Source organism: Panulirus ornatus, chromosome 13 (assembly GCF_036320965.1).
Source record: "Panulirus ornatus isolate Po-2019 chromosome 13, ASM3632096v1, whole genome shotgun sequence".
NCBI lineage: Eukaryota > Metazoa > Arthropoda > Malacostraca > Decapoda > Palinuridae > Panulirus > Panulirus ornatus.
In genome coordinates, this window is record NC_092236.1 from 20600056 (window position 1) to 20617951 (window position 17896).

General features: G+C 40.8%; 1 protein-coding gene across 2 annotated transcripts in view; it reads left to right on the plus strand.

The window, feature by feature from the left end:
- Positions 1 to 2660: 2660 nt before the first annotated feature.
- LOC139752797 (mitochondrial tRNA-specific 2-thiouridylase 1) overlaps positions 2661 to 17896 on the plus strand; it is a 111230-nt gene continuing 95994 nt past the window's right edge. The window contains exons 1-2 of one of the 2 annotated variants that reach the window (XM_071668715.1): positions 2661 to 3456; positions 7521 to 7686. In XM_071668715.1, coding sequence (XP_071524816.1) covers positions 3363 to 3456; positions 7521 to 7686 — 260 coding nt within the window. In that variant the 5' untranslated portion in view covers positions 2661 to 3362. The remainder of the gene's footprint in view (positions 3457 to 7520; positions 7687 to 17896) is intronic. The other variant, XM_071668714.1, reaches the window with a different exon arrangement.

Below are 17896 nucleotides of genomic sequence, written 5' to 3' on the forward strand. Positions count from 1 at the left end.
TGAAGGGCGCAAATGGGGAGGTGATAACAAGTAGTGGTGATGTGAGAAGGAGATGGAGTGAGTATTTTGAAGGTTTGTTGAATGTGTTTGATGATAGAGTGGCAGATATAGGGTGTTTTGGTTGAGGTGGTGTGCAAAGTGAGAGGGTTAGGGAAAATGATTTGGTAAACAGAGAAGAGGTAGTGAAAGCTTTGCGGAAGATGAAAGCCGGCAAGGCAGCAGGTTTGGATGGTATTGCAGTGGAATTTATTAAAAAAGGGGGTGACTGTATTGTTGACTGGTTGGTAAGGTTATTTAATGTATGTATGACTCATGGTGAGGTGCCTGAGGATTGGCGGAATGCGTGCATAGTGCCATTGTACAAAGGCAAAGGGGATAAGAGTGAGTGCTCAAATTACAGAGGTATAAGTTTGTTGAGTATTCCTGGTAAATTATATGGGAGGGTATTGATTGAGAGGGTGAAGGCATGTACAGAGCATCAGATTGGGGAAGAGCAGTGTGGTTTGAGAAGTGGTAGAGGATGTGTGGATCAGGTGTTTGCTTTGAAGAATGTATGTGAGAAATACTTAGAAAAGCAAATGGATTTGTATGTAGCATTTATGGATCTGGAGAAGGCATATGATAGAGTTGATAGAGATGCTCTGTGGAAGGTATTAAGAATATATGGTGTGGGAGGAAAGTTGTTAGATGCAGTGAAAAGTTTTCATCGAGGATGTAAGGCATGTGTACGTGTAGGAAGAGAGGAAAGTGATCGGTTCTCAGTGAATGTAGGTTTGCGGCAGGTGTGTGTGATGTCTCCATGGTTGTTTAATTTGTTTATGGATGGGGTTGTTAGGGAGGTAAATGCAAGAGTTTTGGAAAGAGGGGCAAGTATGAAGTCTGTTGGGGATGAGAGAGCTTGGGAAGTGAGTCAGTTGTTGTTCGCTGATGATACAGCGCTGGTGGCTGATTCATGTGAGAAACTGCAGAAGCTGGTGACTGAGTTTGGTAAAGTGTGTGGAAGAAGAAAGTTAAGAGTAAATGTGAATAAGAGCAAGGTTATTAGGTACAGTAGGGTTGAGGGTCAAGTCAATTGGGAGGTGAGTTTGAATGGAGAAAAACTGGAGGAAGTGAAGTGTTTTAGATATCTGGGAGTGGATCTGGCAGCGGATGGAACCATGGAAGCGGAAGTGGATCATAGGGTGGAGGAGGGGGCGAAAATTCTGGGGGCCTTGAAGAATGTGTGGAAGTCGAGAACATTATCTCGGAAAGCAAAAATGGGTATGTTTGAAGGAATAGTGGTTCCAACAATGTTGTATGGTTGCGAGGCGTGGGCTATGGATAGAGTAGTGCGCAGGAGGATGGATGTGCTGGAAATGAGATGTTTGAGGACAATGTGTGGTGTGAGGTGGTTTGATCGAGTGAGTAACGTAAGGGTAAGAGAGATGTGTGGAAATAAAAAGAGCGTGGTTGAGAGAGCAGAAGAGGGTGTTTTGAAGTGGTTTGGGCACATGGAGAGAATGAGTGAGGAAAGATTGACCAAGAGGATATATGTGTCGGAGGTGGAGGGAACGAGGAGAAGAGGGAGACCAAATTGGAGGTGGAAAGATGGAGTGAAAAAGATTTTGCGTGATCGGGGCCTGAACATGCAGGAGGGTGAAAGGAGGGCAAGGAATAGAGTGAATTGGAGCGATGTGGTATACCGGGGTTGACGTGCTGTCAGTGGATTGAATCAAGGCATGTGAAGCGTCTTGGGGTAAACCATGGAAAGCTGTGTAGGTGTGTATATTTGCGTGTGTGGACGTATGTATATGTTTGTGTATGGGGGGGGGGGGGTTGGGCCATTTCTTTCGTCTGTTTCCTTGCGCTACCTCGCAAACGCGGGAGACCGCGACAAAGTAAAAAAAAAAAAAAAGAAAAATATATGTCAATAAATATTTCAATTCAACCACATGAATCGAAGTTGAAGTTCGGATGGAAGCGTCCTGTGCTTGAACACCACAACTCTAACTTTTCTCCTACATCCTCCTGGTATTTGGTATTAGCCATTAAATGACTACCAACACTACACGACAGCAACTTTTCTCCTACGCCCGCCTGGTATCTAGTATTAGCCAGTAAATGAATACCTGTCAACACTTTCGCAAGACTACCAGCGCGTCACACTCTGTCTTCTGGACTACCACTGTGCCTGGGAGCTTGGTCTGACCATCCTGTAGGATGATAGGAAATGTTGAAACTATGGCCATATTAGCGGACATTCTGTACCTCATAACTGCGATGACTTATAACATGGGAGAGAGAGTACTACTGAAATGTTTTCACGTTTAATGTAGCAAAATTTCTGTAGCAAAGATAAAATTTTTGTTTTCCGTACACAGTATTATTTTTACCATTGTGATTGTGATTTTTATTACTACTGCTCGTGTAAATACGCTGTGTAATGTAACTTTTCGGATTTTGTGCTACGTTGATTACGGGGCAGTCTTTTCGCATATTATTTACTGGAAAATCAATAGAGAAAATCTTAAGTCAGAAAAGGATCCGTAAGTATTCATTTGCAAGAGTTATAAAGTATCTCTTTCGTTTCAGAACATGATAGACACATGGTAAGGGAAAACGAGCTGTTGCGCGAAAAGAGGCGACATAAATATTCTAAAATAATTGTTTGTGATATTTTCCTCAGCCACAACTGGAGAACAGCCAAAATATATATTTATTTTCGTCCTTTTGCAATATAATTACCAAACTAATACATATTATTAACATACAATATGAATAGAATCATTGACAAAAACGAGAAAATTAACGCAAACGCATCGTAATTCAAGACAGAGCATGATATGAAATACCTTGGAATTACCAAGCAAACTAGCTTTCCTTTTCGTTTCGCACTTTAAAAAATCAATGTGCTTTGGTAGCATATACAAAGTCTCTTGAACACATCAGTAACAAACTAATTCCCGACAAAAATAGTGCTTGAACTCCTAGTTCAATTGGGCAATCATCCCTGTAAACTGGTAGATTCTATCTGGTATTCATACTATTGTCTAATGAAATACAAAATGACAAAAACAATACATGAAACATATAGCTGAAGTAAGGGCAGCAGAGTCATGTCATTGGCTCTGAGATCCTTTTACTTGGCTTATATCCTCTCTCCTTTTATAATTACTATGATAAATCCTCTGAAATATGTAAAATATTTGGATTTTTGCGTAAAATAAATCAGTTAGGCCTAGTATCTTTAATCTTCATTACCTCTATCCTTTTCTGGCTAGGGAAAAAGTAGTCACGTTGTTGAGACGATGTGAAGTAATTATATAACATCTGAAGCTTTCTCAAGTAGATGATATTAATATAGACAAAACGAAGGATTAGAAATGGCCGGCGTAACAAAACGGTTTCCACGCGTAGTTCTGGGGATATCCGGTGGAGTGGACAGTGCCGTTTCTGCTCTTCTGCTCAAAAGAAAAGGTTTTGTTTGCCCTCTGGCCCTAACAGTTGAATGATAGCAGGATTTTAGGAGAAAATTTGTGATGGTGCTCAACAGATTTAATGTCAGAAATGAGGTGACTGATGGTTTGATGAGTTAGTAAAGTGGTTCCGTCTGCCTCTGATTGCAACTCTCGAAAAGCCCTGTTAAGGTTGTGACGAACTGTTTAGATGCATACAGATCCTCTTCTAGTTGAAGGCATTATTAAATCTGGTGATCTAGTGTATTTCTCTTTTTTCTGGTGCTGACAGTTATTGGCACATGCTATGGGCGTCCCACAGGACAGTTTTAGAAACAGCAAACCAAGCCAGTCCTCGGAGTAATCAAACTTTCATAATCATGCATATTCTAAGCTTGAACCTCACCCACAATACTGTACATCAACCGTACCTTCAGTCTCACTCAATCACCAAGTTACCACAAAGGAATAGGTGCAGAGAAAGAAATCCAGAACACAGTTCACCATAACAACATTTAAACTCGCTCAAAACCATCCTATTGATCTCAATCTCAACCCCAACAGTTGCTCCCGGCATCCCTGACGACAATCGCCCCACAGGGCAGTGTTGCTTCTAAGGTCAGTGCTGGAGAACAGCACTTCAGGCCAATCTTTACCGTGACCAAAACAAACTTTCACACTTATGCACAACCTCACCCATAACATTATATGTCAACCTCACCAAACTGTCTCAAAGGAAAGAATACAGATAGAGAAATCCAGACGACTGCTTCCTGTGACATAACTTCAAAATCCCAACCCAACCACACCTTTATTGTTAACTTCAACCTCAAAAATTTTTGCCATAGCCGTTGAGGACATCTCACACCATCTTCTTTGGGGACATCTCACAGGACAGCGCTGTTCCACAGGAAAATCATAGTAGACAGTAAAGCAGGCTGATTTTCACCATAACCACACCTTCTGACTCATGCGCAATCTCACCTTGAACCTCACCCACAATATTATTCATCAGCCTCACTCTCAGTATCATCAGGTTGTCACAAATATGTTTGGAATATCATACAATAGCGTGTGTGCAAAAATGGGTATTTTTGAAGGAATAGTGGTTCCAACAAAGTTATGTGGTTGCGAGGCATGGGCTATAGATAGAGTTGAGAGGAGGAGGGTCGATGTGCTGGAAATGAGATGTTTGAGGACAATATGTGGTGTGAGATGGTTTGATTGAGTAAGTAATAATAGGGGAAGAGAGATGTGTGGCAATAAAAAGAGTGTGGTTGAGAGAGCAGAAGAGGGTGTTTTGAAATGGTTTGGTCACATGGAGAGAATGAGTGAGGAAAGATTGACAAAGAGGATATATGTGTCAGAGGTGGAGGGAATTAGAAGTGGGAGACCAAATTGGAGGTGGAAAGGAGTGAAAAAGACTCTGAGTGATCAGGGCCTGAACATGTAGGTGGGTGAAAGGCGTGCAAGGCATAGAGTGAATTGGAACGATGTATACTGGAGTCGACATGCTGTCCATGGATTGGACCAGGGCATGTGAAGCATCTGTGGTAAACCATGGAAAGTTTTGTGGGGCTTGGATGTGGAAAGGGAGCTGTGGTTTCGGTGCATTATACATGACAGCTAGAGACTGAGTGTGAATGAATGTGGCCTTTGTTGTCTTTTCCTAGCACTACCTCATGCACATTTTGGGAGGAGGGGGTTGTCATTTCATGTGTGGCGGGGTTATAACGGGAATGAATAAGGGTAGACAGTATGAATTATGTACATGTGTATATATTTATATGTCTGTGTGTGTATATATATGTATATGTTGGGATGTATAGGTATGTATATTTGTGTGTGTGGACGTGTATGTATATACATGTGTATGTAGGTGGGTTGGGCCATTCTTTCGTCTGTTTCCTTGTGCTACCTCGCTAACGCGGGAGACAGTGACAAAGTATAATGAATATATATATATGTGTGTGTGTGTGTGTGTGTATATATATGAGTGGATGGGCCATTCTTCTGTTTCCTGGAACTACCTTGATGACGTGGGAAACAGCGATAATGTATAATTATTATGCCTGATCTTGTGGAGGCAAAGATTTGTAGAGGTTTTCAGTGAAGAAGAATGTTGGGGAGAAGAGAGTGATGAGAATAAGTGAGCTTGGAAAGGAAACTTGTGTGAGGAAGTACCAGGAGAGATTGAGTGTAGAATGATAAAAGGTGAGGGCAAATGATGTGAGGGGAGTGAGGGAGAAATGGTATTCATTTAGGGAAGCAGTGATAGCTTGCGCAAAAGAGATGCATGGGGCATGAGAAAGGTGGAAGGTGGGCAGATTAGAAAGGGTAGTGAGTGGTGGGATGAAGAAGTAAGGCTGTTAGTGAAAGAGATGAGAGAGGCATTTGGACAATGTTTGCAGGGAAGTAGTGGAAATGACTGGGAGATGTATAAAAGAAAGCAGCAGGAGGTCAAGAGAAAGGTGCAAGAGGTGAAAAAAAGGGCAAATGAGAGTTGGGGTGAGAGTTATTTTTTGGGGAAGAAAAAAAAGGGAAAAGTTAAAAAATTTGAAAGGGGGCCTGGGTTTTGGGGAAATGGGGGGTTTTTATTTAAAATTTTGGGGATGTGGGGAGAAAGGATTGGGTTTTTGAAGGGTTTAATGGTTTGTTGAGGGAGAAAGGGGGTTTTGGTTTAAGGGGGAAAGGTGGAATTTTGGAAATTTTTTGGGGAAAAGGGGGAAAGGTTTTCGGGTAAAAGGGAAAAGTGGGGTTGGGTTTGGGTTTGGTTTTAGGGAATTTAATTGGGGTTTTATGGGGGGTTTTTTGCGGTTTTGGAAAGGTTATTTTTTGTTGTTGGGGTTTGGTGATGTTTAATTTGGGAATTGAAATGTTGTCAAAATTGGGGGTTGGTTTGGGGAAAAAAGGTTTTTGTTTGAGTTATTTGGAAAATTTTGGGGGGTTGTGATTTAGGGGGGTGGGAAGTGAACTGGGGAAAAAATTGGGGTTTTAGAAATTGGGGGGAATGATGGAAGGTTTTTTTTTGGGGAAAAAAAAGGGGGAAAAAAAATTTTAAAAAGGGGGGGAAAAAAAAAAATTTTTTTTGGGTTTTTAAATTTTAGGGTTTTAGGAAAAACCTTTTTTTTGGGGGGGGGGGAAAAAAAAAAAAAAAAAAATTAAATTTTAAATTTTAAAAAGGGTTTTTGGGGGGGAAAAAAAGGGGAAAGGTTTAAAAGGGGGGGGGGACCCCCAAAAAAGGGGAAAAATTTTTTTAAAAAAAAAAGGGGGGGGGAAAAAAAAAAAAAAATTAAAAAGTTTTAAGGAAGATGAAAGCCGCAAAAGGCAGGTTTGGATGATTTTGCAGGGGAAACTTTTAAAAAAGGGGGGACTTGTTTTGTTTATTTGTCAAGGATTTTAGTGTATATATATCATGGTGGGGTGCATGAGGATTGGGGGAAGATGCATATTCCATTGTAAAAGAAAAGGGGGGGTAAGGTGAGTTTTTAAAATTTAAAAAGGAAAAACGCTTGTTGGTTTTCCCGGGAAAATTAATGGGAGGGTATTGACTGAGAGTGTAAAGGTTTTTTTAGTATATTAGTTTCATTATCAGGTCCCCTTGGCAATATTAGTAATGGAACTGATAATATGGCAAAATTCATATTTAAGCAACTGCTTAGCCAGAAACTAGTAAGTTTTGAGACATCAATGTATATTGTTGGTTTATAATGTTATTTTTACCATCAGTTTGAATTTGGTGTTCCACACAAAGTTTTAGTTTGCATTTAGTTAGCCATTTGTTCAAAAACTGAGATCACAAATGATATGATTGAAGAGTACTGCATGGTAATATGAATATCATTGGAACTGTACTATGTCAGATAATATTCCTACATTGGTATGTATGCTCCTTTATGTTTACTAATGTTTTATACTAATACCAAAATGCATTTGATGAAGGTGAAGGTATGTCTGTGGAAGCATTATAAAGATACAACTATATTCCACTGAAAAAAAATTTAATGGAAAATTATCAAGAAGTTTATGACTTTTGATAAAACCATATGTGTTGATGTTGGTGCTAAATTGTTCCACACTTTTCAGGTTATGAAGTTATTGGTGTATTTATGCGAAACTGGGATGAAAAAGATGAAAAAGGCCATTGCACCACAGATGCTGAAGCAGAAGATGCAGAGTGGGTGTGTCGTAGATTAGATATTCCCTTCCATGAAGTCAACTTTGTAAAGGAGTATTGGCATGAAGTCTTTACGTAAGCATTCTTAGGTTTTTTGTTTACCCAAGTTCAATTTTGGCAACAAAATGAGCATAATTTTTTTTTAAGGTACAATAATTAGTAATCAATTTATTTTACCAGTGGATATATCATGTACATGTAACAAGACTTTGATAAGAAAACTTGCTTTTAAGCAGTCTTTTGGAATGAAGTTGGCTGAAGATAGTAACAATAATGATTGCTGTATCACAAAGTTCTCTGCTTTTCATTTCCTCTTCTGTTCTAACTTTATTTTTTCATCACTGACAGATATACAATTGATGAATACAATACTTTTGACTATCACTGTAAGATGGTGGAGATACATAAAAATCCATAACTTTTAGAAAATGTATGCAAATGCTTTCACACTAATACAGAATTGATAATTATAAGGGACGGGAGAAAGAATACGTCCCACGCATTCCCCGCATGTTGTAGAAGGTTACTACAGGGAATGAAGTGTGGGGGGCTAGAAACCCTCCCCTCTTTGTATTTCATTTTCTAAGAGGGGAAACAGAAGGAGTCATGCTGGGAGTGCTCATCCTCCTCGAAGGCTCAGATTGGGGTGTCTAAATGTATGTTGATGTAACCAAGATGAGAAAAAAGGAGGGATAGTATGTTTGAGGAAAGGAACCTGGACGTTTTGGCTCTTGAGTGGAACAAAGCTCAAGGGTAAAGGGGAAGAGTGGTTTGGGAATGTCTTGGGAGTAAAGTCAGGGGTTGGTGAGAGGACTAGAGCAAGGGAAGGAGTAGCACTACTGAAACAGGAGTTGTGGGAGTATGTGATAGAGATGGGTGATTATTGGTGCCTATGCACCTGGGCATAAGAAGAAAGATCATGAGAGGCAAGTGTTTTGGGAGCAGCTGAGTGAGTGCATTAGCAGTTTTGATGCACGAGACTGAGTTATAGTGATGGGTGATTTGAATGCAAAGGTGAGTAATGTGGCAGTTGAGGGAATAATTGGTGCACATGGGGTGTTCAGTGTTGTAAATGGAAATGGTGAAGAGCTTGTAGATTTGTGTGCTGAAAAAGGACTGGTGATTGGGAATATCTGGTTTAAAAAGAGAGATATATGTAAGTATACGTATGTAAGTAGGAGAGATGGCCAGAGAGCGTTATTGGATTACGTGTTAATTGATAAGTGCATGAAAGACTACCTGGTTTAAAAAGAGAGATATACATAAGTATTATTACATGACAGCTAGAGACTGAGTGTGAACGAATGGGGCCTTTGTTGTCTTTTTCTAGCGCTACCTCGCACACATGAGGGAGGGGGAGGGAGTTGTTATTCCATGTGTGGCAAGATGGCAATGGGAATAGATAAAGGCAGACAGTATGAATTATGTACATGTATATATATGTATATGTCTGTGTGTGTATATATATGTGTACATTGAGATGTATAGGTATGTATATTTGCGTGTGTATACGTGTATGTATAAACATATGTCTGTGGGTGGGTTGGGCCATTCTTTCATCTGTTTCCTTGCGCTACCTCGCTGATGTGGGAGACGGCGACAAAGCAAAATAAATAAATAATAAATGTACATAAATGTACCTATGTAAGTAGGAGAGATGGCCAGAGAGCGTTATTGGATTACGTGTTAATTGATAAGTGCGTGAAAGAGAGACTTTTGGGTGTTAATGTGCTGAGAGGTGCAACTGGAGAGATGCCTGATCATTATCTTGTTGAGGCGAAGGTGAAGATTTGTAGAGGTTTTCAGAAAAGAAGAGAGAATGTTGAGGTGAAAAGAGTGGTGAGAGTAAGTGAGCTTGGGAAGGAGACTTGTGTGAGGAAGTACCAGGAGAGACTGAGTGCAGAATGGAAAAAGGTGAGAGTGAAGGACATAAGGGGAGTGGGAGAGGAATGGAATGTATTTAGGGAAGCAGTGATGGCATGCGCAAAAGATGCTTTGGTATGAGAAGCATGGGAGGTGGGCTGATTAGCAAGGGTAGTGAGTGGTGGGATGAAGAAGTAAGATTATTAGTGAAAGAGAAGAGAGGGCATTTGGATGATTTTTGCAGGGAAAAAATGCAAATGACTGGGAGATGTATAAAAGAAAGAGGCAAGAGGTCAAGAGAAAGGTGCAAGAGGTGAAAAAGAGGGCAAATGACAGTTAGGATGAGAGAGTATCATTAAATTTTAGGGAGAATGAAAAGATGTTTTGGAAGGAGGTAAATAAAGTGCGTAAGATAAGAGAACAAATGGGAACATTGGTGAAGGGGGGCAAATGGGGAATTGATAACAAGGAGTAGTTATGTGAGAAGGATATGGAGTGAGCATTTTGAAGGTTTGTTGAATGTGTTAGATGATAGAGTGGCAGATATAGGGTGTTTTAGTCAAGGTGGTGTGCGAAGTGAGAGGGTCGGGGAGAATGGTTTGGGAAACAGAGAAGAGGTAGTGAAAGTTTTGTGGAAGATGAAAGCCAGCAAGGCGGCAGGTTTGGATGGCATTGCAGTGGAATATACTAAAAAAGGGGGTGACTGTGTTGTTGACTGGTTGGTGAAGGTATTCAGTATGTGTGGCTCATGGTGAAGTGCCTGAGGATTGGCGGAATGCATGCATAGTGCCATTGTACAAAGGCAAAGGGGGTACAGGTGAGTGTTCAAATTACAGAGATATAAGTTTGTTGAGTATTCCTGGGAAATTATATGGGAGGGTACTAATTGAGAGGGTGAAGGCATGTACAGAGCATCATACTGGGGAAGAACAGTGTGGTTTCAGAAGTGGTAGAGTATGTGTGGATCAGATGTTTGCTTTGAAGAATGTATGTAAGAAATACTTAGAAAAACAAATGGATTTGTATGTAGCATTTGTGGATCTGGAGAAGGCATATGATAGAGTTGATAGAGATGCTCTGTGGAAGATATTAAGAGTATATGGTGTGGGAGGCAAGTTGCTAGATGCAGTGAAAAGTTTTCATCAAGGATGTAAGGCATGTGTATGAGTAGGAAGAGAGGAAAGTGATTGGTTCTCAGTTTGCGGCAGGGGTGTGTGATGTCTCCATGGTTGTTTAATTTGTTTATGGATGGGGTTGTTAGGGAGGTGAATGCAAGAGTTTTGGAAAGAGGGGCAAGTATGAAGGCTGTTGTGGATGAGAAGGCTTGGGAAGTGAGTCAGTTGTTGTTCGTTGATGATAAAGCGCTGGTGGCTGATTTGGGTGAGAAACTGCAGAAATCGGTGACTGAGTTTGGTGAAGTGTGTGAAAGGAAAAAGCTGAGAGTAAATGAATAAGAGCAAGGTAATTATTAGGTACAGTAGGATTAAGGGACTAGTCAATTGGGAGGTAAGTTTGAATGGAGAAAAACTGGAGGAAGTGAAGTGTGCTAGATATCTGTGAGTGGATTTGGCAGTGGAAGGAACCATGGAAATGGAAGTGAGTCACAGGGTGGGGGAGGGGGTGAAGGTTCTGGGAGCGCTGAAGAATGTGTGGAAGGTGAGAACATTATCCCGGAAAGCAGAAGTGGGTATGTTTGAAGGAATAGTGGTTCCAACTATGTTATATGATTGCGAGGCATGGGCTAAAGATAGGGTTGTGTGGAAGAGGGTGGATGTGTTGAAAATGAGATGTTTGAGGACAATATGTGGTGTGAGGTGGTTTGATCGAGTAAGTAATGAAAGGGTAAGAGAGATGTGTGGTCATAAAAAGAGTGTGGTTGAGAGAGCAGAAGAGGGTGTATTGAAATGGTTTGGTCACATGGAGAGAATGAGTGAGGAAAGATTGACAAAGAGGATATATGTGTCAGAGATGGAGGGAACAAGTAGAAGTCGGAGACCAAATTGGAGGTGGAAGGATGGAGTGAAAAAGATTTTGAGCGATTGGGGCCTGAACATGCAGGAGGGTGAAAGGCGTGCAAGGAATAGAGTGAATTGGAACGATGTGGTATACTGGGGTCGACGTGCTGTCAGTGGATTGAACCAGGGCATGTGGAGCGTCTGTGGTAAACCATGGAAAGTTTTGTGGGGCCTGGATGTGGAAAGGGAGCTGTGGTTTCGGTGCATTATACATGACAGCTAGAGACTGAATGTGAACGAATGTGGCCTTTGTTGTCTTTCCTAGTGCAAGCGTGCGGGGGGAGGGGGTTGGCATTTCATGTGTGGCGGGGTGGCGACGGGAATTAATAAAGGCAAGTATGAATTATGCACATGTATATATATGTATATGTCTGTGTATATATATATATATATATATATATATATATATATATATATATATATATATATATATATATTTATATATATATTTTTTTTTTTTTGCTTTGTCGCTGTCTCCCGCGTTTGTGAGGTAGCGCAAGGAAACAGACGAAAGAAATGGCTCAACCCACCCCCATACACATGTATATACATACATCCACACACGCAAATATACATACCTACACAGCTTTCCATGGTTTACCCCAGACGCTTCACATGCCCTGATTCAATCCACTGACAGCACGTCAACCCCGGTATACCACATCGATCCAATTCACTCTATTCCTTGCCCTCCTTTCACCCTCCTGCATGTTCAGGCCCCGAATACACAAAATCTTTTTCACTCCATCTTTCCACCTCTAATTTGGTCTCCCACTTCTCCTCGTTCCCTCCACCTCCGACACATATATCCTCTTGGTCAATCTTTCCTCACTCATTCTCTCCATGTGCCCAAACCATTTCAAAACACCCTCTTCTGCTCTCTCTACCACGCTCTTTTTATTTCCACACATCTCTCTTACCCTTATGTTACTCACTCGATCAAACCACCTCACACCACACATTGTCCTCAAACATCTCATTTCCAGCACATCCATCCTCCTGCGCACAACTCTATCCATAGCCCAAGCCTCGCAACCATGCAACATTGTTGAAACCACCATTCCTCCAAACATACCCATTTTTGCTTTCCAAGATAGTGTTCTCGACTTCCAAACATTCTTCAAGGCTCCCAGAATTTTCGCCCCCTCCCCCACCCTATGATCCACTTTCGCTTCCATGGTTCCATCCGCTGCCAGATCCACTCCCAGATATCTAAAACACTTTACTTCCTCCAGTTTTTCTCCATTCAAACTTACCTCCCAATTGACTTGACCCTCAACCCTACTGTACCTAATAACCTTGCTCTTATTCACATTTACTCTTAACTTTCTTCTTTCACACACTTTACCAAACTCAGTCACCGGCTTCTGCAGTTTCTCACATGAATCAGCCACTAGCGCTGTATCATCAGCGAACAACAACTGACTCACTTCCCAAGCTCTCTCATCCCCAACAGACTTCATACTTGCCCCTCTTTCCAAAACTCTTGCATTCACCTCCCTAACAACCCCATCGATAAACAAATTAAACAACCATGGAGAACATCACACACCCCTGCCGCAAGCCTACACTCACTGAGAACCAATCACTTTCCTCTCTTCCTACACGTGCACATCCCTTACATCCTCGATAAAAACTTTTCACTGCTTCTAACAACTTTCCTCCCACACCATATATTCTTAATACCTTCCACAGAGCATCTCTATCAACTCTATCATATGCCTTCTCCAGATCCATAAATGCTACATACAAACCATATGCTTTTCAAGTATTTCTCACATAATTCTTTAAAGCAAACACCTAACCCACATCCTTACCCCTTCTGAAACCACACTGCTCTTCCCAATCGATGCTCTGTCTGCCTTCACCCTCTCAATCAATACCCTCCATATAATTTTTCCCGAATACTCAACAAAATTATACCTCTGTAATTTTACACTCACTCTTACCCCCTTTTCCTTTGACAATGGGACAAAGCGCGCATTTCCCCAAACCTCACACCACACCTGAGTCATACATACATTAAAAAAAACCCTTTAAAATATCACTCCTTTTTCCCTCCCCACACCACTACTTTTTATCCCCTCCCCTTTGCCCCCCTTCACTAAAGGCCCCATTTGCCCCCTTTGTCTTACACTTTATTTACCTCCTCCAAACACCCTTTTTTTTCTCCCAAAAATTTAATGATACCTCTCCCCCCAAACCTTCATTTGCCCTCTTTTTAACCTTTTGCACCTTTTCCTTGACCCCCTGTCTTTTTTTCTTTTATACATCTTCCCACCAATTGCTTTTTTTCCCTGAAAATTTAAAATAAATAAATATATATAATTAATATATATATAATTATATATATAAAAAATTATATATAATAAAATATGGTTTGTGGGGGGCAAGTTGTTAGAAGCATTTGAAAATTTTTTAATCGAGGAGGAAAAGGATTGTACTGTGGGAAAGAGGGGAAAGTGTTTGGTTTCCCCAGTGAATGTGGGTTTTGGGCGGAAAGGGGTTTTTTGTGTCTCCAGGGTTGTTTTAAAATTTGTTTAGGGAGGGGGGTTGAAAGGGAGGTAAATGCAAGAGCCCGGGAAAAGAGGGGCATTTGGGAAGTCTGTTGGGGATGAGAGACGGGGGAAGTGAGCCCTTTGTTGTTCGTTGATGATACAGCGCTGGTGGCTGATTCATGTGAAAAAAACTGCCGGAAGGGCGGGTGACGGGTTTGGAAAAAGTGTTTTGGAAAAAGAAAAAGTGAGAGTAAATGTGAAAAAAGAGCAAGGTTTTTAGGTACAGTAGGGTGAGGGTCAAGTAAATTTGGGGAGGGGGATTTTGAATGGAAAAAAATGGGGAAGTGAAGTTTTTAGTTATCGGGGAGTGGACTTTTCCAAGGGATGGAACCAGGGAAAGGGGAAAGGGGAAACATGGGGTTTGGGGGGGGGGGGGCGAAAATTTTTGGGGGCCCTTTAAAAAAATGTGTGGAAGTCGAAAAACTTTAACTGGGAAAAGCAAAAAGGGTATGTTTGGGGGAAATGGGGTTCCCAACAATGTTTTTTGGGTTTGCGAGGCGGGGGTTTATGGAAAAGAGATGTGCCCCGGAGGTTTGGTTGGCTGGAAATGAGATTTTTTGGGGGAACAATGTGTGGTGTGAGGGGGTTTGATCGAGAAATAACGTAAGGGAAAGAAAGATTTGGGGAAATTAAAAAGAGCGGGGTTTTGGAGAGAGCGGGAAGAGGGTTTTTTTAAAATGGTTTGGGCAAATGGAGAAAATGAGTGAGGAGGAGTTTAAACCAAGGGATATATGTGTGGGTGGTGGAGGGAACGAGGAAAAAAGGGAGCCCAAAATTGGGGGGGTGGAAAGTTTGGAGTGAAAAAAAAATTGCTTGACCCGGGGCCCCCGGGAACATGCGGGAGGGGAAAGGAGGGCAAGAAATAGAGTAAATTTGGGAAAAGTCATGGGGTATACGGGGGTTGACGTGCTGTCAGTGGTTTGAAGCAAGGAAATGTGAAGCGTCTGGGGGGGAAACCATGGAAATTTTGTAGGTATGTATATTGGGGTGTGTGGACGTGTTTTTTTTTGTACATGTGTAAGGGGGGGGGGGGGGGGTTTGGGCCCTTTCTTTCGTCTGTTTCCTTGCGCTACCTCCCCAAAGCCCGGGGACAGCGAAAAAAGTATAAAAAAAAAAAAAAAAAAAAAAAAAAAATATATATATAATTTTAATATATAATATATTTATATATAATATATATATATAAATATAAATATATTATAATATATATATATAGGGTAGGGGGTAGGGGAAAAGAATAATTCCCACGGTATTCCCCGCGTGTCGTGAAGGGGGGACTAAAAGGGAAGGGCGGGGGGCTGGAAATCCTCCCCCCTTCTTTTGTTTTTTTTTTTTTTTTTTTTTTTTTTTTTTTTTTTTTTTTTTAATTTTCCCAAAAAAAGAAAAGAGAAGAGGTCAGGGAGGATATTCCCCCAAAAGGGCCCCGTCCTTGTTTTTTTAAAAAAGCTACCCCGCTATCGCGGGAAATAGCCAAAGAAGAAAAAAAAAAAAAATATTTATATATATATATAAAATTAATATAATATTATATTATATAAAAATAAAATTTAAAAATTATATATAAAATTAAAATATATATATTTATTAAAAAAAAAAATTTTTAAAAAAAAATTATATAAAATATATAAAAAATATTTTTATATATTAATAAAATATTTTATATCAAACATCTCATTTCCAGCACATCCATCCTCCTGCGCAACAACTCTATCCATAGCCCACGCCTCGCAACCATACAACATTGTTGGAACCACTATTCCTTCAAACATACCCATTTTTGCTTTCCAAGAAATGTTCTCGACTTCCACACATTCTTCAAGCTCCCAGAATTTTCGCCCCCTCCCCCACCCTATGATCCACTTCCGCTTCCATGGTTCCATCCGACTGCCAGATCCACTCCCAGATATCTAAAACACTTCACTTCCTCCAGTTTTTCTCCATTCAAACTCACCTCCCAATTGACTTGACCCTCAACCCTACTGTACCTAATAACCTTGCCTTATTCACATTTACTCTTAACTTTCTTCTTTCACACACTTTAACCAAACTCAGTCACCGACTTCTGCATTTTCTCACATGAATCAGCCACAGCGCTGTATCATCAGCGAACAACAACTGACTCACTTCCCAAGCTCTCTCATCCCCAACAGACTTCATACTTGCCCCTCTTTCCAAAACTCTTGCATTCACCTCCCTAACAACCCATCCATAAACAAATTAAACAACCATGGAGACATCACACACCCCTGCCGCAAACCTACACTCACTGAGAACCAATCACTTTCCTCTCTTCCTACACGTACACATCCTTACATCCTCGATAAAAACTTTTCACTGCTTCTAACAACTTGCCTCCCACACCATATATTCTTAATACCTTCCACAGAGCATCTCTATCAACTCTATCATATGCCTTCTCCAGATCCATAAATGCATACATACAAATCCATTTGCTTTCTAAGTATTTCTCACATACATTCTTCAAAGCAAACACCTAATCCACACATCCTCTACCACTTCTGAAACCACACTGCTCTTCCCAATCTGATGCTCTGTACATGCCTTCACCCTCTCAATCAATACCCTCCCATATAATTTACCAGGAATACTCAAGCAACTTATACCTCTGTAATTTGAGTCACTCACTCTTATCCCCTTTGCCTTAGTACAATGGCACTATGCGCGCATTCCGCCAATCCTCAGGCACCACACCATGAGTCATACATACATTAAAATAACCTTACCAACCAGTCAATAATACAGTCACCCCCTTTTTTAAATAAATTCCACTGCAATACCATCCAAACCTGCTGCCTTGCCGCTTTCATCTTCCGCAAAGCTTTTACAAACCTCTTCTCTGTTACCAAATAATTTTCCCTAACCCTCCACTTTGCACACCACCTCGACCAAAACACCCTATATCTGCCATTCTATCATCAAACACATTCAACAAACCTTCAAAATACTCACTCCATCTCCTTCTCACATCACCACTACTTGTTATCACCTCCCCATTTGCGCCCTTCACTGAAGTTCCCATTTGCTCCCTTGTCTTACTACTTTATTTACCTCCATCCAGAACATCTTTTTATCTCCTAAAATTTAATGATACTCTCTCACCCCAACTCATTTGCCCTCTTTTTCACCTCTTCACCGTTCTCTTGACCTCCTGTCTCTTTCTTTTATACATCTCCCACTCAATTGCATTTTTCCCTGCAAATATATATATATATATATATATAATATATTCTATTATATATATATTATATATATATAAAAGAATATTAATGGTGGGGAGGCAAGTTGTTAGAAGCAGTGAAAAGTTTTTATCGAGGATGTAAGGCATGTGTACGTGAAAGGAAGAGTGGAAAGTGTTTGGTTTCCTCAGTGAATGTAGGTTTGGGCGGCAGGGGTGTGATGTGTCTCCATGTTGTTTAATTTGTTTATGGATGGGGTTGTAAGGGAGGTAATGCAAGAGTCCTGGAAAGAGGGCAAGTATGAAGTCTGTTGGGGATGAGAGAGCTTGGGAAGTGAGTCAGTTGTTGTTCGCTGATGATACAGCGCTGGTGGGTGATTCATGTGAGAAACTGCAGAAGCTGGTGACTGAGTTTGGTAAAGTGTGTGAAAGAAGAAAGTTAAGAGTAAATGTGAATAAGAGCAAGGTTATTAGGTACAGTAGGGTTGAGGGTCAAGTCAAGTGGGAGGTAAGTTTGAATGGAGAAAAACTGGAGGAAGTAAAGTGTTTTAGATATCTGGGAGTGGATCTGGCAGCGGATGGAACCATGGAAGCGGAAGTGGATCATAGGGTGGGGGAGGGGGCGAAAATTCTGGGGGCCTTGAAGAATGTGT